At 44.9% G+C, this 23096-nt stretch overlaps 2 protein-coding genes across 5 annotated transcripts; both read right to left on the bottom strand.

Annotated features, from left to right (window-relative positions):
• Positions 1–970: 970 nt before the first annotated feature.
• On the bottom strand, positions 971–6570 carry xkr7a (XK related 7a). Its single transcript, XM_089005674.1, has 3 exons — positions 5915–6570; positions 2469–2668; positions 971–2398 (listed from the first exon to the last, which is right to left on the bottom strand). The coding sequence occupies exons 1-3, from the start codon at positions 6445–6447 to the stop codon at positions 1521–1523; spliced, it is 1611 nt and encodes a 536-aa protein (XP_088861800.1). The 5' UTR covers positions 6448–6570; the 3' UTR covers positions 971–1520.
• A 1521-nt stretch (positions 6571–8091) lies between these two features.
• Positions 8092–22085, bottom strand: LOC148903605 (ras-related protein Rap-1A). Of its 4 annotated transcripts, none has more exons than XM_089005586.1 (9): positions 21985–22085; positions 20644–20756; positions 16608–16695; positions 14814–14882; positions 11485–11541; positions 11257–11397; positions 10216–10359; positions 10005–10138; positions 8092–8767 (listed from the first exon to the last, which is right to left on the bottom strand). In XM_089005586.1, the coding sequence occupies exons 3-8, from the start codon at positions 16662–16664 to the stop codon at positions 10052–10054; spliced, it is 555 nt and encodes a 184-aa protein (XP_088861712.1). In that variant the 5' UTR covers positions 16665–16695; positions 20644–20756; positions 21985–22085; the 3' UTR covers positions 8092–8767; positions 10005–10051. The 4 variants fall into 4 exon arrangements, with proteins under 4 accessions (XP_088861712.1, XP_088861721.1, XP_088861730.1 ...); XM_089005595.1 differs by having other exon boundaries at positions 20644–20759; positions 21985–22020; XM_089005604.1 differs by lacking the exon at positions 21985–22085 and adding an exon at positions 21836–21961.
• Positions 22086–23096: the final 1011 nt, after the last annotated feature.

The raw sequence follows: 23096 nt of genomic DNA, 5'->3' as shown, positions 1-23096 counted from the left end.
CAAATCCATCCATCCATCTTTCCAGCAGGCTTTTTTGAGTCTTGATTTTCATTTGTGGTACAGTTCACCCATCCATCCACCTACCCAACCATCCAAATCCATCCAACCACCCATCCAGCTTTTTTCAGTTTTGATTCAAATTTGAGGTACAGTTCCACCAGTCCATCCATCCATCCACCCAAATCCATCCATCCACCCAACCCATTCATATCCATCCACCCCCCTCGCCAACCACGCAAATCCATCCATCCAGCTTTTTTTAGTCTTGAATTGCATTTGAGGTACAGTTCACCCATCAATACACCTACCCAACTATCCAAATCCATCCAACCCATCTATTTATCCATTCAACCATCCATCCAGGTTTTTTAAATCTTGATTTACATTTGAAGTACAGTTCCACCAGTCCCTCCATCCACCCATCCACCCACCCACCCACCCAAATCCATCCAACCCACCCATTCATACCCATCCACCCACTTACCCATATCCATTCATTCATCCATCCATCCACCCACCCATCCAACCAACCACCCACCCATCCATATCCATCCATCCATCCATCCATCCATCCATCCATCCATCCATCCATCCATCCATCCATCCATCCATCCATTCAACCCCACTCACCCATCCATCCAAGCTAATTTCAAGCGATAGCGTGAGCTTGCAGGGACAGGAACAAGTCGGACAGTTAGCACCATAAACCCCACGCGAGGTCTTCCTCGGGTGGTGGAAGGTGCCGAATGAACGCTGCGGAAATGTCTTCTGACTTAGGTCAGTGGTCCCCAATCTTTTTTGTGTGTGTCACAGACCAGTTGTGATAAGTGCATGTCGCCCCCTCCACAATGTTTTCACTGAGGGGGCAAAAGCGTCGCAGCTTACTCGAGTGATTTTCGAGCTCACTTCCACAAACAGAATCACAGGAATGTTTCGGAACCCATCAAGTCTCTAAACATATTTTCAAGTTTTACATCTGATGGAGCACTCCTGCACGACTGAGAGCGTACACAGATATATTACATCTGTGATGTTGCATCAAAGTTGCCCTCCCCCCAAATTTGAATGCCGTCATCGTCGCAACATGAGAGACAATTTCGAAATTGTGACTATCACGACTTGTGCGCTCACTCAAAGTACGGCGGGAGCGTCTCGCCACTTGTCTTCAGCAATGTTTCCGTTCTAGCGGATGGCTGTCGTTAGCCCCCTTAGATACCCCCTTCTTCTCAGTGTGGACATGCATCTTGACCAATCACATGCAGCTTGAACAGGTGGGGGGCGATGAAAGCCAGCAAATTGGCTCCCAATTGCTTCAAAGAGCCTGATTGTTTTCAAACCAAGCCCCCCAAATCAGTCGCGACTCGCTCACGGACCCTCTTCCTGTTTGATGTTTGGGAACGCTGCCCCCGCCATGAACGGGACCCTTCAAATGAAACGTCGGGGCGAATCCACATTTGTCGGCAAGCCCTGCAGTGAATTTGGTCAAAAGTCCCGAGTCACGGCGGTCCGGTCTGATCGGATCACACGGTGGTCTCGTACTCAGCCACTTCTCTGGGGGCCCCTGGGCAGCGGTACTGGATCCGCGGCGCCACCGGAGCGGCACCTTCCAGCAGCAGGATGGTCTTGCGCAGCTGCCGGTCAATGTAGTGGGCGTCCCATGCGGGGTAACGTTTCCTGGGCAGGTCGATGCGGATGACGGGCGCCTCCTTTCCGGGCGGCGCCGCCCGGGGGCGCACCTGAAACACGTCTCCGTCAAGCTCACGGTCTTTGGTTCTTTGCAGCGTTCTGGGCGGGCTGCTAACGGCAGTGGACGACGCCGCCGGCGCCGTGCGGCAGCCCCAGCCGACCAGGGGGCCGTCGGGGTGCAGCAGGCAGTGATAGACCAGCATGAAGAAAGTCCCCAGGGCGGAGCTGCCGGCCAGCGCGCACAGCGTGGCGGCGGCGTGGAAGTCGGAGGCCCGCGGCCCCCGGTGCAGGTACCAGGCGGCGGCAAGGGCGGCGTTCTCCACGCCCACCGTCAGGCTGTAGGCCAGCAGCCGGCAGCCGGCGCCGCCTTCTCGCACACCCAACCAGCAAAAGACATAGACCACGCCCACCATCATGTTGTACACGATCTCCTCCCACTTGGACATGCAGAAGTCCGTCTCGCCTCGGATGATCCAGAACGTCATGGCGCACCAGTGCGCCACCACGAAGATGCCAAAGTAGAGCCGGAAGACGGAGGCAAAGAGGGCCAAGGCCGCCGCTCGGGCCCCGATGGAGAACAGCTGCCACAGTATGTGAACACCAAGCGCCTTGTAGCTCATGGACGCCTTGTCGTCTCGGCAGTCCCGCAGAACCTTCTGGTAGGAGGCCACCATCCAGGCCAGCGACACCAGGGAGGAGGATGCCGAAAGCCCTGACAAGGGAGTCGGAGCCCAAAGCGTCAGCCCAGCCCGTCTACCCCCTCCTGCCCCGCCCAAGCTCACCCTGAAGAGGCAGCACCTCGCCGGTGACGATCATGATGGAGAGCTGCAGCACCAGCTGGGGGGCGCTCTTCAGGAAGGACTCCAGCAGACGCAGGACGCAGATGTCGGCGCTCTCAAACATGACGCGACGGTGGTAGTGGCGCCGCTCGGGTTCCCGACGCCAGCGACTCTGCGCCCCCAAATAAAGGGCAAGGACGTACCTGAAGGGAGGGACAAAGGCCTTCTCGTCACCTTGTTTGTTTCAAGCGAGGGTGGGGTGGGGTCCGGGCACCACCCAAGTCTGCGCCTGGCCCCTCTGGCGTTTGTCCACAAAGTGAATTTGGCAGCCGTGAGCTTTTAACACAAATCTATGGAGGTGGGCGGGGGTTTTGTAAGCTTCAGTTAGCCCTCTGCAAAAACAGCAAAGAAGCAAAATACATTCAAACCTGGGTTTACGAACATCTCAGTTGTTGGCCAATGGAATTTTCCACCCAAAATGTCAGTTTTTTTATGCCTCGGTCTTCAATCAAAATTCGGTTCTCGGCCAAACTAAGCACACCACTCAACTCAGCTCCGCTTCATTTATACGCATTGGCGTTCGAGAACCGTTTTCGAACGGCTCACAATTCGAACAAATCGGAGTCCGAACAAAATATTCGAGAAATTCTTGCTTCGTAGTTCGAACACCAATCGGTGTGAGTGTGTACGCGAGTGTGGGGTGCTGAGCGGCGTATGGGTGTATCGCTCTCTCCGTGACCAACTGTTGTCGCTTGCGGATGTGCTGTGTTTTGCTCTAGCGTTTAATATAGGTGTACGAAGAGTTTTAGCCCCTAATCATGCTTCCAAAGAAAGTAAGTGCTGCTAAAAGTGACAAAAGAAAAGTAGTGCGTACAACTATTGCATTTAAGAAAGAAATAATCGCAAAATATGAAGGAGGTGTGCGAATGTCTGATCTGGCTAGGGAATACAGCATGGCGAAATCTACGATAAGTACGATATTAAAGACTACGGAGGCTGTGAAATCTAGTGATGTGACTGTGGAAGTGAGAGCAAGTGTCATTGGATAGATATTTTAAGAGAAAAGAACATCCTGTAGCCGAGTCATCCGTAGCTGTCACGGTCCGAGCGAGAGTGACGGCAGCTGACTCGTCGGAACGTAGTGGAATGTTTGGGATCCCAAAGCAGGCGGCAGAGACGTATACTGCCCAAGCAGGATGTTTATTCACAAATAAAAGAAAACACAGCGAGTAAGAAGGCAGGGGGTGATCCGACCCGCTTACTACGCCAAAAAGCAAATGGCACACGAGGGTGCAAAATTACACAATCCCGGAAGATGACATAAATTTACGGGACGCAGGAAAAATACCTCGGACCGGATACACTCGCGCATCGAAGGAAGAGTCCAGGTACGGTGGCGAGGTGAGTCAATCATCCGGCATTGGCGAGGTGATCGTGAACCGTATAAATGCCCCGTGTCCGTGATTAGAGAATTGACAGCAGGTGGAGGTTGGCCGGGAGAGGCAGCCCCGCCCCCGCTGTCAACTCGCAAGTGACAGGAGCAAAGAGATGGTTTCGGTGTTCGAACAAATCGCTTTTCGAACAGGGTCCTGGAACGAATTATGGTCGAGAACCGAGGTATCACTGTGTATATATATATATATATATATATATATATATATATATATATATATATATATATATATATATATATATATATATATATATATATATATATATATATATATATATATAGTTGATCGGAACACTGGGAAAACAACCCTCTGTGGCGTCCAGTCCGATTGGGTTTGGTTATCAATGATGATGATTCATGAGTTCACAGCTGAGGGCCAAACAGGAAGCTAATACTCCTTTTCACGACTGCAACAAACGGAAGCCGCAGCACCGCTTTGATGGCATTATCGGTAATTCAGCTGCTTAATGTGTTGACACACACGCACACACACACAGAGACGCACACAGTTCCAGGAGGAAGTAAGGAATCAATATGGAGCCGCAGATGCACACAAAATGCAAGATAGGGAGAAGCACAGAAACCGCTCATGTTCATTCCTAGCAATTGATGAGCATCTTATTTCATCATGCAACACAAGATGGTGTGTGTGTGGGGGGGGGCTTAATGAAAGACCATCCAGCTGGCTGGGCTGCCTCACAGCCTACCTACCAGCAGCGCCAACACCTCCTCCAGCCCGCCGGCAACTCGGGCCTGTCAAAATCTATCGTGGCCGCCCCGAGTCTGAGTGCTGCCTCTGCTATCTGACTGAGCTGCTGACCCACAGACCTACTGACGGTCTCGTGCGGGAGGAAGCCTTTGCTTCTCATCTCGCTGCAGGTCGGGGGAAGCGGCGAGTTCTGCGGATGGATGGATGGATGGATGGATGGATGGATGGATGGATGAATAGATAGATAGATAGATAGATAGATAGATAGATAGATAGATAGATAGATAGATAGATAGATAGATAGATAGATAGATAGATAGGATAGGTAGGTAGGTAGGTAGGTAGTAGGTAGGTAGATAGATAGATAGATAGATAGATAGATAGATAGATAGATAGATAGATAGATAGATAGATAGATAGATAGATAGATAGATAGATAGATAGATAGATAGATAGATAGATATCTAAGTAAGTAAATGTAAACATTTTTTTCCCAGTGTTGGCCTGGAACCTCAATTTACAAACTTTTACTTCATTAACCTGGTTTGGCTCCAAAGGAGTGGAAGCAGCACTTCCATATCAGTTCATAACATTGTGCGGCCACTGCAAACTGAACAATGCAGTCAAATCAAATGCATCGATCTGCACGACCACCATTGAACTATCATAACGGAGCAGACTATTGAACCTGTGCAGGCCTCACTTCTGGGCGTTTTAAAATTCTTAGTTTTTGGCATTTTGTTGACAACAGGAACAAAGTTGAAAACATTTGGTTTATTTCTTTCGCCAACATTTTGGGGGATTGTTGTTGTTGATTGTCATTCTCTGAACCTCTGATGGAATGGGTTTTCAAAAAAACGGCAAAAATATGCCCCATCTCCTTTTCAATGAAATTGTTGGGCCCTTACTACAAGGACAACAACAACGTTCATCGTCGTGTGTGGCATAACATGCCACTTGTAGGTACTTAGCTAGCCGTTTCAACAACGTCTCATCGAACTGATGGCTAACTGCTGACCAATTCGATGCCCGATGGTGCTATACTGGTGTGCAGAAGTTGTCATAAAACCGCGGGGAGGTGGGAGTTTCAGGAATGATAAGGATTCCACAAGAGAGCGCTGAATTGTCTTACGAGTGACAACAAACAGAGCACTTGCACTCGAGTTTGAAGGCGGACATTGGAGGGCCGCACATCGGGGGTGGGGGGGGGGGGGTGGCAACCGCTCAATCAAAATAAGCCCCCAACAAAGGACTGGCCGAGGTGTGCCGTTTCACCAGTCATCTTACCTCCACACTTGACCCAGCTGAAGGATGTGAACGACCGCCTGGAAGAGCCACACGAAGGCTCTGCAGCATCCTCGGGCGCGTCCTCGCGTGGCCGGCCCGGGAAGCAGCCCTACCCCGGCGCCCCGCTCGCCGCTGCCGGCGGCACCCTTGACGTTCAACTCGTTCTCATCCGCCCCAGACGACGCCGCCAACACCGCGGCCGCCGCGCCGCTCTCCGGGGTCTCGGAGAAATCGTAGGCGAACCATCGGAAGCTCAACACCTGCACCACCACGGAGGGGATGATCACAAAGACCAGTGTGAGCGAGAAGCACCAATACTCCTTCCGGAGATAGTAGTCGGCGGCTAGCCACAGGTCTGAGGCCCCATCCGAGAAGAAGACCAAAAGGGCGCCCAGGGTCCAGCAGCAGTCCGCCGCCGAGTAGCGCCGCTCCTCCTGGGGGTTGACCGGAACCCGCCGGGCCGACCTGCAGGGATAGTCGGTCGCTGGTTCGTTTTGCGTCGAGACAGAGGCGCCGTCAGATTTCGCAGCCATGTTTGTCGGAGGGGAGGACAGGGAAATGATGGAGATTGGGGGCGTGGGGGTCGCGCAGCTTCAGTGGGTCGAGATCCTAGTGTGCGCGCGCTCGTGCGCGTGCTCGTGCGCACGAGTGTGTGTGAGGGGCGGGGGGCGTATAGGAAGAGGAGGGCCGGCCGGTAAGGTGAGGAGCGACGGTCGCTCCTCACTTTACCGGCTTATCGTCGATCAGCTAAAATGGTGTCATCACTTGCAGGATGAGAGACATTTCATGGTTGGGGCTGCACAAATGAACTGGGGAGGGGGATTTCAATGCCAAACCGGCAGATGGGTGGATGGCACAGGACATTTTAAAAATGGTCAAATGTACCTGCTTCAAACTGTTTCACATACCACGAATGTTTGATTTCACTTTAAGGTTCTGTACGGGTAAATGTCGAGTAATGACTTACAATTAAACGTTTTTTAAATCACACTTTCTCCACATTGCACTGCTCATTTTGGTGTTTGCAATCTGGGGCCAGCGTAAGACGGCTACAGTTAAAAAGTATAACTGAAACTGTACCAGTATAGGCAGTTTTAACTAACTATTAGTTCTTTGTAGCGGATACAAATATAGAATATTGTACTGTCATGTTTTCTCTATATTTGTGTATTGCTCCGCCGATTTTGTTCAAATAATTGTGTGAATGATTACACCACTGCTACTGCGACAATCATTGGCCCGTGTCTATAACATTTCCCGTTCTAGGTTAGTGTTATTCAAGAATACCCATTTCACATTTATCAATTTGTAACATGACATTGTTCAGGTTTTCTGCGTGGGACGTTTGTTGTTTTGTGGTAGAATGTGGAAATTAGTACCTTATAGCGGTGAACCAATTTAATGCAACGGACTGATCTCAACGCGTTTTGAAGCAGGCGCGCCACACAGCCCCAGAGAAAGGCTGTGTGGTGCCCAGACCATTTGAGGTAGGTCAGGCCTACTATCAATTTCTTTGGCAGAATTTCAAGCAAAAAAAAAAAAAAAAAAAAAAATGAATTTTGGTTCCAACAAGTGACGCTGTCAGGTTTGGGCATTTGTATCAGCGGTGATGTTCTGCTACGTTCACAGAGGGGCCTGTCATTTTGGAAAAGAGATGTCCATTTCACTGTAAGATCAGAGCATTGTCATCAAATGCTGAGTAGTTTTAATTTATTTGAATGTTATTGTGCCGAATGACGATGACATTTTATATTTGAGTTAGTGGTACGCGTGTGTATGACTTCCAGGTTGAGTAAGCTGGCGTGTCTTGCAGCCGCTACACTTCCGGGTTGAGTGGCTGTGCATCTGGCTACCCCGTTCACCCAAAGTAAAAAAGTATCCTTTGACTTTAAAATATCTATATAAATAAAATATATTTAAAATATAAATATAAGTTTTGAAAGGCGCTTATAAATGAAATATTATTAATTTGTTACACGTGCTGCTGTGAAGTTTGTCTTGTTTGACTTGCGGTAGCCGAAAGATGGTAGCGAAACATGGCAGCCACTTGTCAGGAGGCGCGGCGGGTGACATTAATTAGCGATGACTTCACCAGCAATAACATAACAAGTTCGGCTTTTATTTAAATATATGGTGAGTTTTGGAAATAATAAACAAGAGGAAACAAAGAAAAAAACTAAAATGTACGTATTTTTAATATTTCAAAAAGACAACAGGACAATTTTTGATTTAGAACAATTCGTTGGTCATCTTTAGGGAAAAATAACAGAACCCCCCACCATTCACTGTATAAAACGTTAACATCTGCTCAGCTTTATTATACAAAACAGAAGTTGAGTATAAGACGTGGAAGGCTTGCAGCTCATTATAAAACCAAGTCACTTGGGAAATATATTCTCATTAAAGTGGGAGAGTAAGTCAAGAACAATGATGCATTGTCATTGCCACTGTTAGTGCATAAATGCAAAAAGGCCAACACGTAATGGGATGGACTTTAAAAGAACACTTTTTGGGGGAAACATGGCTCTTTTCGTATTCACAGCATCCATTATGACTCTGTGAAATATCCAAAATTTAGTCCATTAAAACAACCAAACGAGTATTTCCAAACAGGTGATGACTCATGCAGTCTTTCAGCGAGCACTTGGAACGTCGACAGTTAACATGAAAAAGATAAGTAAGGATTCAGTGAACCATTTGAGTCATTTTGGCCCCATCCGCGACTTCCCACTTTTTTTTGAGGCCTGGGCTCCAGTGTGGACACTGCGAATGAGACGATCTTGGGACTGGACCATGACATGCCATTTAAATTGAGATGTGATTTTTTTTTTGTCCTGTCTGGAACTTGACCCCCTGATGAATGGAAGAAACACAACACAGCGATTAGCCATTGCAAGTGCAAAACAAAGGCGGCACTGGAAAGGATTCCTTACTCATTTGTTGCATTTCTATCATTACATTATCCTCAGGTTGAAAGATTGAAGTTGTCGTTAAAATACAAGGAATTACATATTTTTTTTTACAAAAGCTTTTTTAAATGGGTATAATGAAAAAACATTTTGTGATTATTGATGACTGGAACTGATAAATAGCACTTTGATTATGATTCAATCACTTAAAGGACAACCGACACCATTTTTTTGTTTCCTAACTGACGTCAGAAAAACGTTTTATAGCATCTAAAATACCCAAAACACACAGGCTGATATTTTTAGTCAAATGCAAAACACCAATAAAAATTAGTTAAAGTGTCCAAAATGACCTCAGAGATGCCGAGGTTCAGAAGGTCCCGCCCCCTTGTTCGTTACGTCACACCAGGACGTCTTGCCTTGCTCTAGAATCAAAACAATGGCTTCAGATTTGGAGAAGATGCTTTCTCGTTACTCATCCAGTTATGAATATGATTCAAATGGTTCTGAAGAGGAAAGCATAAATGTTTGCAATCGATTAAAGAAGTCATTACGTGTCATTTTGAGGCATCTGGACTGACAATGATCTGGGGCAATGACAGAAATGTAGCGTCCCAGAAAATGCACAAGAGGGCGCCCAAGCTCCATTGGAAATGGGCTGTTTTGTCTGCTGGGCATTTGTGTCAACTAGTATCAAATAGTAGTCTTGGTGCAACACACGATTCACCATCGCGTTATGTGATTTCCTTCTAATTTCGCCATCAACACAGATCAACACGAAGTTTTCTGACCAAACAAAGTACCCAAAATGCATTGTGTGTGACGCTTTCTCCGTCAGGGGCGTTCCAGACGTGACGTCACGTCAGGCATCATCATCAACTCGAAAACAAGACTTCCTGAATATTCAGCGCAAGTCTTAAAACGTAAAATATAGCTATATACGGTGGAATCTTTGTAAAATACGCTCAGTAGAAGTCAGAAGTGATTTTACAAATTATGGACACAACTTGTCCGGAGGCGTCGGTTGTCCTTTAAGTCCAAATCTGTCGGGCCACCCTAAATTGTTTTTCCGCTCTGTCATCTATTGTAAATCAGTGTCCAGATACTTTCCCAAGCCGGTAAGAGTTTTCCGGTGGAGAAGTCCCCGCTTGCACAAAATGACATGCCAACAACCCACTCACCTGGTCTGGAGCCCCAACTTTGTGAAGGCGTGCACGCCAGGCGGCATTTAGAGCAGAGTGCAGCCCTTCTTCTTTTTGGGCTTCCTTTCCATCGGCGTTTTTCTGTTGATTTGTCGCACCAGGTCATAGAAAATCTAAAAGTGTAGGAAGGTCAAGGAAGGAGGAAAATGGGACCAAAATTGCCCGGTCATCACGCCGCAGGCAAACTTACTTCATTCACGTTGATCTTTGATTTGGCCGACGTCTCTAAAAAGGCACAGTTGCTCCACTGACGGGCCAAGTTCTGACCCTGTTCCTTGCCCACCACCCGCTCGCCCTCCAGGTCACATTTGTTTCCCACCAGGATCATGGGTACCTGATTAGAGGGATGCCAAATACAGTCAAACATGGGTTTTACACCATTATAAACCGGTTCAAAAACCAATGTGTTCGAAAACTGAAACATTTCACATTATAATCAATTTAATCAATGTTTTTTGTATCGTAATTGAATACAAACACGCCGACTCACGATGGAACACGACACGAAGATGACGTCTGATTAGCGGAGATCTCACCCTAACACGTCTGCTTTTTAACTCATTCACTGCCAGACGATGTGCAAAAATGTGCCCATACCAGTCAGTGCCAGGGTTTATGTCATTTTCACTAAAATTGCAGGACCCACAGGATATTGACTTTTAGGACTACATAAACATTCAATGCAGTTTAAGAAACCTTAAACTCAATTCTTTCATCAGAAAAGAAACAGCTTATTTTGAGTTTACTTGGTTCGAGAGTTATCTGCATTGAAAGTGGGGGCAGCTGTACATAAATCCTACCCCCAAATTCGGGAATGGCGCTCCACGTCATGTTTTTCAATTCCCGAGTAAATTCTTGAATGGCGGTGAATGAGTTAATTAAAAAAAAACTTTATTCAACAATACAAATACGTCGGCTCACAAGGGAACGCTCCACGTGGAAGTGACGTATAAGGAAACAGAGGGGAGTCGAGTGATGCATTCAGGTGCACTGAGTTTGGTCGAGAACCCATTTTCAGTTGTAAACCCAGGCACCAAAAAACAGAAATTTTTGGACGAAAACCGAATTGGGCGACAACCGAGACGTTCCAAAACCCAGGTTTGACCGTATTTGAGGTTATGACTCCATTAAAAAAAGAAAAAGGAAAAGGGAGGGTCAACAAGGAGAACAGAAATGAGAGCCTTTCGACAACCACACACACAGTACATTTCAAAAGAGGCATCCCACTCACATCCTCTGTGTCTTTCACCCGCAGGATTTGCTCCCGGAGGTCTTGCAGGTCATTAAAGGTGGACTGTGCAGTGATGGAGTAGACCAGAGCGAAACCCTGCCCGTTCTTCATGTAAAGGTCCCTCATGGCTGTGAACTGCTCCTAGGGAGGACGACAACGACAAGCAGACACACTCAGCTTGATTTGACTTTGGGAAGCACCCGGCCGGCCGACTCCAGCTCCACGTACTGTTCCGGCTGTGTCCAAGATCTCCAGCATGCATTGCTGCCCGTCCACTTCAACTTGCTGTTGGAGGAAAAAAACTTCCGTCGTGATTGGGCATCTTCAAGGGTGATTCTATCTTTTTATCGGACCTCGCATTTTAAAATCCGTACATTAGACACAGATTCTGAAGGCCACTTTTGTCACGATAAGGACACCTTGTCACTTCTCCAAGAAAGAGGACCAAGGAAAGCAATGGCGAGGCATGCATTTCACAACTCTTAATAACTATTTGATCACTGTACCACTTTTACTGCAGCTACAGCTGTGACTCATAGCAAAAGTGTGGCGTGATTGACTACAAGTTCACCAGACGGTCGCGTTCGCCAGGAAATAAGGCCTGCAAGAAGGCCTCGGTGTCGCCAACTCCAAATCAGATTGGGTAAAGGTACAGTTTTTTTTATGCTACAGGGCCGCACAGAACTGATTGTAAAGGCGTCCTGGTCGATTTAGGACCCTGGTAACAAATCATGCCTGAAATGTGATTGGTTAAATGATGCTTAAATATGAAAACACACATGTGGAAGTAGCATAACAGGGGAAAGAAAAGCAATGAAAGGAAGCTGAAAGACAATTTGGAATGATTTCAGAAGAATTCATGGATAAAATAGAATTCACATCAGTCTGTGAAACTTGAGCCTGGGCTTGTAAAGTAACTTTAAGGAAAACCGACGCCTCCGGACAAGTTGTCCACAATTAGTAAAATCACTTCAAATGACTTCTACTGAGCGTATTTTACAAAGATTCCACCGCATATAGCTATATTTTACGTTTTAAGACTCGCGCTGAATATTCAGGAAGTCCTGTTTTGGAGTTGATAAAGATCCCCACGTGATGTCACGTTTGGAACGCCCCTGACCGAGAAAGTGACACACAATGCATTTTGCAGTACTTTGTTTGGTCTGAAAACATCGTGTTGATTGCGAAATTAGAAGGAAAACACATAAATGATGCGATGGTGAATCGCTATGTGTTCCACCAAGACTACTACAGTGAGACCTCAACCTACGAACTTAATTGGTTCCCAGACAGAGTGTGTAAGGCGAAAAGTGTGCATCTCAAAAAAAAAATTCCCATAGGAAACCATTAAAATGGGAATAATCCGTTCCCGGGTTTCCATAAAATATACTTTTCAACTAAATAAGCCTTAAAACTACACACAATCTACCTTATCCTATGTATAATAAATGCGCTATTGTATTGTAATGAAAGAAATACACTGCACTGTATAATAAAGTCACTTTATTTACATTTGTAATGGTCATTGATCGCTCTTAATTGACACCTGTTGCTTTCTGACTTGTAAGGTCTTACGAAACTGAGGCATCACATTATCATTCATCATGTTGATGATTCTTATAGCCTTTTCTGAATGGAACTGTTCAATAAAAGCCTGCACATCAACTGTTGAATGGCCTGCTTCTGCTTGTCCTCTTGAAGGCAAATCAAATTCTCTGTGTTGATGACCTCATTATGGTCAGCAACAAGCTCCTCAATGTCATCTGCATTCACTTCGAGTCCCGTAGGTGCTGGCAGAGATTTTATGACAACAAAAGGCGCGAGTCCGATGATTCCACGGACACGGAATAAAACGCGACAAAAGAAGGCGGGCGGGGTGAATAAAATGGCACACTCGCGTCTAACAATCACCTCGTGCAAAGCAAACTTTTGGAGCACAAGACATAGCGATGCACTTACGTCGTAATCATGTCACTGGTGGGGTGACAGTGACTCGTTGAAATGAAATTGAAGTGTCGCGAGCGGCAGCCACGCCCGAGCTGTCAACTCGCACGTGACAATTTAGCGTGACTATTGACACGCTGTTCCGGTGTGTGTGAAAACACTAGCTCTGATTGGCTTACCATGACACATGACTCTACCCTTTAGCCAATCACTTCTATCGCATCTTGACAGGGGGGTGCGTTCAAGTGTAGCAACACAAAAACGTTGGCGTGTTTGTCACCGCTCATTCAATTAGACAATGCTTTCCAAACAGCCTAGAGCAGGGGTGGGCAAACTTTTTGACGCGCGGGCCGCAATGGGTTCTAAAATTTAACAAAGGGGCCGGGCCAGGAGCATTTGGAGGGAGTGTTTGGGCCGGAAATACTAAACCTAAATAATTAAAGGACAACCGACGCCTCCAAACAAGTTGTGTCCATAATTTGTAAAATCACTTCAAATGACTTCGACTAGGCGTATTTTACAAAGATTCCACAACATATAGCTATAGTTTACATTTTAAGACTTGCGCTGAATATTCATGAAGTCTTGTTTTCGAGTTGATGATGATCCCAATGTGACGTCACGTTTGGACCGCCCCTGACCGAGAAAGCAACACACAATGCATTTTGCGGTACTTCGTGTTGATCCGTGTTGATGGCAAAATTAGAAGGAAAACACATAATGTGATGGTGAATCGTTGTGTGTTGCACCAAGACTACTATTTTATACTAGTTGACACAAATTCCCAAGAGACAAATCAGCCGATTTCCAACGGAGCTTGGGCGCCATCTTCTGCATTTTCTGGGTGCAACATTGCTGTCATTGACGGCTCGAATTGATATGGGAGGACTCCTTGAATCAATTGCAAACATTTATGCTTTCCTCTTCAGAACTATTTGTATCATATTCATAACTGGATGAGTAACAAGAAAGCATCTTCTCCCAATCTGAAGCCATTGTTTTGATTCTCGAGCAAGGCAAGACGTCTTGGCGTGACGTCACGAACAAGGGGGTGGGACCTTCTGAAACTGGCAATTTCCGGATTCATTTTGAAGTCATTTTTATTGGTGTTTTTCATTTGACTATAAAATAATATCAGCCTGCTTGTTTTGGGTTTTTTAGATGCTATACAACGTTTTTCTGATGTCAGTAGGAAACAAAAAAATGGTGCCGGTTGTCCTTTAAATGTAGTGTGTACAAACCTCTTAGCACAATAAGAACACTACAACCCCATTTATTAACTGTCTTTCAAATGTGAAAAATATCCCTGATCAATTAATAAATTTGTTTCAAGGAATATGCAAGATATGGCATTTACAGACTATTTCGCAGATACTGGGAGGAGGAAATCGAAATAGGGTAAGGCATCGTCATCAACTCGAAAACAACACTTCCTAAATATTCAGCGCGAGTCTTAAAACGTAAAATATAGCTATATGCGGTGGAATCTCCGTAGAAGTCATTTGAAGTGATTTTACAAATTATGGACACAACTTGTCGGGAGGCGTCGATTGTCCTTTCAGAGTCAAAAAAAATCGAGGAAACCCATTAGAGACAATGCATCCAGAGGTTACCTTTCTGTAGGAGTCTTCTATTGTCGGGTCGTACTTTTCCACAAAAATTCCTTGCACAAACTGGACCGTCTGGAGTGATCACACAAAGGTAGGTCACGATTATGTAATAACAATAATAATAATAATAATAATAATATCAACAAAGTCTCAACTCCAGTGGATTTCTCGAGTACAGTGATAACTCAGCTCACTAACTTAATTAGTTCCCAGAAAGCGCGTGTAAGGCGAAAAGTTCGTCTGCCGAACATTTATTTCCCATAAGAAACCATTAAAAATGAGAATAATCTGTTCCCAGGTCCCCATAAAACAGAGTTGTCGACTAAATTAGCCTTGAACTACACAAAACATACATTATTTTACGTATAATAAATGTACTGTTGTATTGTAATTAAAAAAATAAGCTAATGTACAATAAAGTCATTTTATTTACCTTTGTGATGGTCGTTGATGTAGTTTCCTCTTGATGATATCCGAGAGAAGTTGCCGTGCTTTCTCGGCGATAATACCCTCACTCACATTGTCCCTTGCTAGCAGCTTTTCGTTAATCCAAATCAACAGAAGTTTTTCAACCTCTTCTATTGCCTAAGACCGTTGCTTAGACAACACAGAAACACACTTAGCCACATGTAGCAATGGTCGACTTAGCGTACTAGTACAGAGACGCTAAGTCGACCGTAATTTTATTTTGTGTCCGCTTTGGCTGAACACTAGCCTGTGGTGGGGCCTTTTTTGGTCCCATAATAGCTAAAGTACTCCACTCGATAACAAACCACATCTACACTCTAAGAAAACTAGTCCGCGAGCCACCGTGGCGCTGTTCAACCCTGTGGTTTGGTGTTCAGCTGCCGAAAACTACTCCGCCAGCCACCGTGGCGCTGTCTGATTTAGTTCGCCCGCCGAAAACTAGTTCGTCAGCCAAGACTATATGCTCGCAATCAATTTAATGTTCGTGAGGTGAAACGTTTGTGAGCTAAAGCGTTCGTAAGCTGAAGTATCACTGTACTAGAAAACAACCACGGCTGTCGACAAAGTGCTGCACACGGTGCAAAAAGAATTGTACATCAACAATCAATGAATGAGTAAGACAGAAGAAAGCACAAAAACCCAAAGACATGATGAGTTTTAAGGCAAGTTTCAAAGATGGCCAGGGACGGAGGGGGCTCATTCTAAAGTGAGGGAGCGGCAACGGGAAAGACTCCATCCCTTCGACGCCTGTGCTTAGTTCTCATTACCTCAAATAGCTCTCCGATCCAGTGAAAACAACAAAGGCCCTGGATCGGTGAGCTGTGGAACACCACGCAGTGGGCCATGTTCATTTTTTGGGGGGACTAGAACCATGTGAATCTGTGGAGTCAAACCCTGAGGATTTGTGACTTGAGATGCAAAACAGCGACAGGCACGTTCACCTGAGGTATTTTGAGAATTTGGTGCTTACTGTATTTGAGCGCCACTGGCCAAACAACGCTCGGAAGCAGGAACGCCATTGAGATTTTCCTTCCAAACAAAACTGAGGGAAATGACCTCAAGTCCAATATGACAAAAAATGAATATTTGAATAGACGAGGATATTTGAATAGACGAGGATATTTGAATGACGTTGGAAAAGGCAACTTCAGAGGCACTCTTCTGAGGCGGAGTGATTTTTGCTCGAATGACACCAGAAAGAGATTTCAGTCCAAAATATGACAAAGAAGATTCTTTGGACTCTGGTTCTTTCAGACGGATTTGTTGAAAAACACGTTGCTGTTGTTGTCCAGCTGATGTGGTGAGCAGTAAAAGAAGAAGAAAACTGACCAGAGCAGATTTGCCCACGCCTCCGGAACCCAACACTACCAGCTTGTACTCGCGCATGATGGCCAACTTCAGTGGACACCACCAGGTTCTGCGGAAAGACAGAGTCATGTGACGTTCTGCGGAAAGACAGAGTCATGTGACGTTCTGCGACACACTTTAGGGCCTCGCCGAGCCAAGTGGCTTTTTACAACTAAAACCATGTCAAGGGGAGAGAACCCCTTGACACGGTTTTGTTTGTAGCTCATTCGCTAACTGTGCATATTGGGACCAAATTGGTGTCGTTGCACCTGCAATGAGTCACAGTCGTGATATTTTGCCCAGCGGTTTTTAGGCCAAATGCAAAATCCGACATTTTTGGTCAAAAAACGAATTGGTCAAGAACCAAGATGTTCGAAAATCCAGGTTTGACTGTACAACGAAGCAAATATTCGGAAATTCCACAAGGGTGACTTGTGTTGTAGCCAAAACATATAAGAAAAAGAATCATAATAAAGTCTGAACTATACATGGAAATACAACTTCTGTCGAGTAATCATATCACAAGAGTTCAAGTCTTAGAATGACCTCAGTCAAGGACAAAGCCCGAGTGTATCTTGTACAACTCTGAGCTAATAACCTGGCAAACATTATTGCTACTATGGGCTACAACTACAGTATATACAGTGATGCCTTGGTTTACGAACTTAATTAGTTCACAGAAAGTGTGTGTAAGGTGAAAAGTGTGTACTCCAAAGATTAATTTCCCATAGGAAACCATTAAAAATGAGAATAATCCGTTCCGAGGTTCCCATAAAACATTATTTTCTACTAAATAAGCCTTAAAACTACATAAAATATACATTATTTTATGTATAATAAATGTGCTATGGTATTGTAATTAAAGAAATAAAATGTACTGTATCATTAAGTCGTTTTATTTACCTTTGTGATGGTTGTTGATGGCTTGATGTAATGGATAGCTTTTTGCATAAAGTGTCTCAAGGAGCTCTGGGTTGTACATCTTGGAAGTTGTGATATTGCAACAGATACAGGCAGACACACGAGAAACGTCATTTTTTTTTCACTTTTTTTTGTTTCAAGCTCTGTTGTCTTCCTTTCTGTTCATGTGGAGCTGTTTCTGTACACCCCCCCCCCCCCCCCCCCCCGCTGCGTGTGTCCCCTCCCTCCTCTACCACGGATCTTGACCAATCACGTGCGGCTTGTACCGAAGACTGGGGGCGGGGAAGCCGGCTGCCATTTCCAGCTTCGTTCACTTCAGAGATCCTGCTCCAAGAACCGGCTCGTTTGCGAACGACACATCACTCATTGTGGCGCTCCGTGTGTTTCCCGAAAAAATAGTTCGTATGCCAAGGTTATATTCTCGCGAATTTAACATTCATAAGGCGAAAGGTTCGTCAGCTAACGGGTTCGTAAGCGAGGTATCACTGTGTATATATATATACTAACGATATTACACCCAATGCTCATGACAAAAGGATTGTTTTGAATAATTAAAATTCCTTTATCTTTTTGCCTCATGCTCAGTCTTAACCTGGTCGTAATTACAATTGGATCCTTTATCTCCCCATCCAATGTTTCATTATTTTTGTCCGACCCCACAATCGTCTGTTCCAGGGGTGTTAAGGTCATTTTTTGCGGCGGACCACATTGTAGTTACGGCCTCTCTGGGGGGCTGTTAGGAATTTGCAGAAGAATGTTTCATCCTCCTCACCTATTACATATAGAACGCATAACAAATTAGCTAATTCACTGCCAGACGATGTGCAAAAATGTGTCCACTCCAGTGCCAGGAGTTTTGTCATTTTCTGGAGTTATCTGAGCTTGAAATGGGGGTAGCGGTACAAAATACAATAAAATACATACATATTAATTTATATAGTGCTTTAACAACAGCTGTGGCTGTTACAAAGCACCAACACGGACAAAAGGCATATAGTGCCCCTTCATGGAAGGGAAAAACATTGTCAGATGTTTGACCCGCGCTTTATCAGCACCCCCCGCAAGAAAAGCCAAAACTCGAACAAATTCGGGAATGATGCTCCACGTCACGCTTTTCAATTCCCAAATAAATTCGGGAATGCAGTAAATGATATAATGACTCACTGAATTTCAAATTTGAAGTAAAAAATAATGACTGCTATTGTGCAATTTAAAATTAGGTTTGGGACTTTCGCAAGCATCATGGCGCCTGTCATGCTTGATTTGCTTTCATGGGCCAAATAAATCGATGTGGTGGGCCAGATTTGGCACCCCGACCTTGACACCTATAATAATCAGGCAGTAGCGGGGTGACAAAGTCAAAAATTAATGTCGCTAATGTCACCTATATCCAACCCAGGAGCAACTGGATAATATTCAAACTGCTGTTTATAGGGAACAAATGTGGGGGGGAGGGGGCTTCACACTCATTTCTGAGCCTCTTTGGACATATTCATTGTCAGTGGGAGTTTGGGTGCCTTATCCAGAGCGGAGAGAATAATACAAAAAGCACTCTGTCACACTCTGACAGCATTTGCAATTCAAAGTGTGACATGCGCTGCACCAGCGCAGGCTCGCTGAGGCGACACGCGACACGTGCAGCCCCACAATGGCCCATTGTGATCACGCCACTCAAGGGCACATACAAACCAAAAATGGAGGCCGCGGATGTCACTGTTGCATTCATACACGCTATAAGAGGTGAGTCGAGACTCCACAAAAACGTTCTAAAAGTGGAAACTGAATCTGTCCAAGTTCTGCTCACAAATCTAATAATCAACCATCAGATTAAGTTGGTGCAGTTTTTCTTTTTAGATTTATTTTGAGTCTCAGGCTCTCCTCGTTCCAGTAATAAATCACTTGATTAATAGTGATAGAGTGACACCTCAGCTTACGAACTTTTTACCTCACGAACATTAAATTTGCGAGCATATAGCCTTGGCTGATGAACTAGTTTTTGGCGGACAAACCAAACCACAAAGCGCCACAATGGCTGGCGGACCAGCTTTCGGCATATGAACACCAAACCGCACGGTCAAACAGAGCCATGGTGGCCGGCAGACTAGTTTTCGTCACCTCCTTTCTTTCAGTGCAGACATGGTTTGTTATTCAGTGGAGTACTTTTGCTATTATGGGACCGAAAAAGACCCCACCACAGGCTAGTGTTAAGCCTAAGAAGACATTAAAGAAAAATACGATCGAGCAGAAGATCATCTAAAAACACAAACGGGGTGTGCGTTTGTGTGACTTAGCGTCCCTGTACCAGTATGCTAAGTCGACCATTGCTACATGAGGCTAAGGGTGTTTCTGTGTTGTCTAAGCAACGGTCTTAGGCAATAGAAGAGGAACTTCTGTCGATTTAGATTAACGGAAAGCAGCTTGCAGGGGACAGTGTGAGTATTATCGCCGAAAAAGCACGGCAACTTCACTCGGATATCATTAAGAGGCAACTACATCAACGACCATCACAACGGTAAATAAAACGACTTTATTTACAGTACAGTTTATTTCATTAATGAAAATAGCACATTTATTATACATAAAATAAGGTATATTTTGTGTAGTTTAAAGGCTTGTGTGTTCTACATACTTGGCAATAAAGATGATTCTGATTCTGATTATTCTAATTTTTAATGGTTTCTTATGGGAAATAAATGTTCGGCAAACAAACTTTTCGCCTTACACACACTTTCTGGGAACCAATTAAGTTCGCGAGCTAAGGTATCACTGTATATCAAATGATTTGTTTCATTCTGAACATACACCACGGGGAAGTAGCGTGGATGCTTTCCCCTTTGGCTGCTCTACTGATTACTGCGCCGATCCTTTGCCAATTCCATGCGGCGTCTGACATCACAGCGATGTCAAACGCTCGCACAATGCGACATGGCGATTCCTTGCAGAAGAGGCTCACCGTTGGCGTGCAACGTGTTGCTAAACCAATGGTGAAATGCCTTTAAATGAAGTCTGTAATTGCCTTTGACTTGTTCAGACAAGTCCTTTCAAAATCAAACAGAAATCAAATAAAAACATGAGACACAAGATCACATTAACGTACTGTTTAGACAGCGGGTGCAAAGGTCAACTCCTTCTACATCTGGGAGATCCTTGGGTTCACAGATGACAGCGGCGGGGGCACCGGTGGGACCACAAAGCTTGAAATTGGCCGTCCTGCTTCATCAGAAAAGGGAATGTTTTTGAAAAGTCAGCAACAATCAATAAACTACCAATCTGAATACTTGATCGGCAAATTGTCCATGACTAGCTGCGGCGGGCCAGATTGTAATTCCGGTTTCTTCTCGGGGGCCGTTATGAATCTGGGGAAGCCATTACAATGTTTCATCCCCTCCACATAGTACATACAGAGTGCACAACAAATTGATGAATAACTAGTTTTCAAATTTGAAGTAAAAAATAACGACTGTTATTGTGGTTTACATGGGGCAATTTGAAATTTTGCTTCCGACTGTGGCAAGCATCACTGAATTTCACAAGTTTTATTTGCTTTTATGGGCCAAGTAAAATAATGTGGTGGGCCAGATTTGGCCCCTGGGTCTTGACTTTGACACCTGTAGTTGCATAACTGACCCAAAACGAATCTAATTAAAGCACAACTCAGGAAGAAAAGTAGTAGTTTATATACAAAAAGGAAAGTGAAGCTGTTGGAACGACAACAATAAAGTGGACGTCATATTAGAGAAAAGTCATTCTCGAAAAGGGTGTGGCTCTTAGTTTCCCAAACTTGTCCGCCACACTAAATCTTCGAGCGAAAAAAAGTCCTCGATTGCCAGCGTGACAAAAGAAAAAGACCTTTAAACACAATAGGGTGGGAGGTCAAGTTTCGCAAGTTGTTGTTAAAACTAGCACAGCCCTGTGAGTGTCCTAGCATGACGCTAACGTCGATGGAACCAAGACGTGACAAGCGATACCGGATGTGACAGGAAGGAAATAAACGCCGAGTCGAACAATTATCGTTGTGTTCGCAGAGAAACGTGAATAAAACCCGAACCACAAAGCCAGATCGGCCAATTTATCACCGTTTTTACTTTAAATGGGCAGCGGTGGAACTCAAGTCGAGTTGCCCCAACACCACCGGGAGCACTTTGAGGCAGCTCTCCGGCGCGGAAGCAACAAGCTCAACTTTTCATGATAGTAGCGTGCCGCCAAGGGTGGATTTTAGTCGACAAACGCGATTTCCGTCGCCAACTACCGGAGTTCATCTTTTAGCTTGAGGTTAGCAACCCGCCAACCTGAGTGCTAATACGCGTCCCGCCGCGGCTCCTTTTTTCTGTCTCGGTGGAGACTTGGACGCTCTTGACTGAAATGTTTTTGGAGTTGAGAGTCGGGTGGATGCGCAGCCGGGAGCGAGGTGGACTTGAAAGCTTGCGAAATCACTCACCGTTTTCGTTTTCGGCTGTGTGAATGCGTCTGTCCCGAAAAAAATCATACTGGGAGAACGTGCGGAAGGATCCTGACGACGGCCGCTGATTGGCTCAAGATCAGCCTATTGCGGCACTCTGTCTTTCAGGCGCTTATTTCAACCGTTGCCAATAGTGAAAAGGTTTCTTCGGCCGTCATCTGTACTTCTTGATTTAATAGTAGTAATAGTATTAATAGTAGTAATAATTGGATTGGATTTACCTTTATTAGTCTCGCAGTGGAGATATTTACATTTCTCAGCAGCAAAGTAAGAGTAATAATAATAATAATATATAATAATAATAATAATAATAATAAGTAATTTTCTTTAAAAGCGCTTTTCAAAACAGTCAAGGACACTTAACAGCAGGGGTCGGGAACCTTTTTGACTAAGAGAGCCATAAAAGTAAAATACTATTTAGAATTGTTTTTCAGTGAGAGCCACACACGCGCGCACACGCGCGACACTTTTCAACAAAATGTCAGAATTTATTATTTAAAATAACTTTGTGATCGTACTCACCGTTAACATGAATGGTATTCTGTTCATCGTGATCCAGCCAAACGATCGGATCCATAGGCGAAGTTACTGCTAGCTAGCCTACACACGGCTCAGAAGCTTCCACACTTGCTGTCTTCAATATCTCGCAGAAGTATATTGGCTTGTTAAAATGTCACTGACATTCGACTGTGTCATCGATGGAATTGTTTCATTGCAAATTAGAATCAGAACATTTTCTCTCCTCAAAGGCGAATGCTCCGTTGCATTCAAGCTAAAGTGTACTCGTCAGGCTCATTTAAAGGGGCGTTTACCTGTTTCAACATGACGGCCAGTATCATCCAATCAAAATTGCGCTCTCCGCCAACTGCAGCCCCAACAAAAATGAACGGCGAAAAAACGAGAATAGGTATTTAGTGTTATCGGTGAGCCAGACGCACCAGCGTTCACTCAACCTGGAAGTAACACACACTCACACACACCACTCATTCAAATATAAAATGGTCATCAGCTCAATCTTCATTAGGCCTAAATCGGATTGGTTTGTTTTGCAACACATAACTAAAAGAAGAAAAACAAAACAAAAGAAAACA

Source organism: Hippocampus bargibanti, linkage group LG01 (genome assembly GCF_051943395.1).
Source record: "Hippocampus bargibanti isolate YZ-2025 linkage group LG01, ASM5194339v1, whole genome shotgun sequence".
NCBI classification, from domain to species: Eukaryota; Metazoa; Chordata; class Actinopteri; order Syngnathiformes; family Syngnathidae; genus Hippocampus; species Hippocampus bargibanti.
This window is presented reverse-complemented; position numbering and strand designations above follow the sequence as displayed.

What these genes read in the sequence shown, in the direction of transcription:
- xkr7a (XM_089005674.1), bottom strand. Translation starts at nt 6,447, where the DNA reads ATGGCTGCGAAATCTGACGGCGCCTCTGTCTCGACGCAAAACGAACCA. An exon ending in CAGCTGGGTCAAGTGTGGAG is followed by an intron (nt 2,669 to 5,914) that starts GTAAGATGACTG and finishes CCCTCCCTTCAG; the next exon opens with GTACGTCCTTGCCCTTTATT. An exon ending in CGAGGTGCTGCCTCTTCAGG is followed by an intron (nt 2,399 to 2,468) that starts GTGAGCTTGGGC and finishes CTCCCTTGTCAG; the next exon opens with GGCTTTCGGCATCCTCCTCC.
- LOC148903605 (XM_089005586.1), bottom strand. Translation starts at nt 16,664, where the DNA reads ATGCGCGAGTACAAGCTGGTAGTGTTGGGTTCCGGAGGCGTGGGCAAA. An exon ending in GGGTGAAAGACACAGAGGAT is followed by an intron (nt 10,360 to 11,256) that starts GTGAGTGGGATG and finishes CCCTCTAATCAG; the next exon opens with GTACCCATGATCCTGGTGGG. An exon ending in CAAAGATCAACGTGAATGAA is followed by an intron (nt 10,139 to 10,215) that starts GTAAGTTTGCCT and finishes CTACACTTTTAG; the next exon opens with ATTTTCTATGACCTGGTGCG.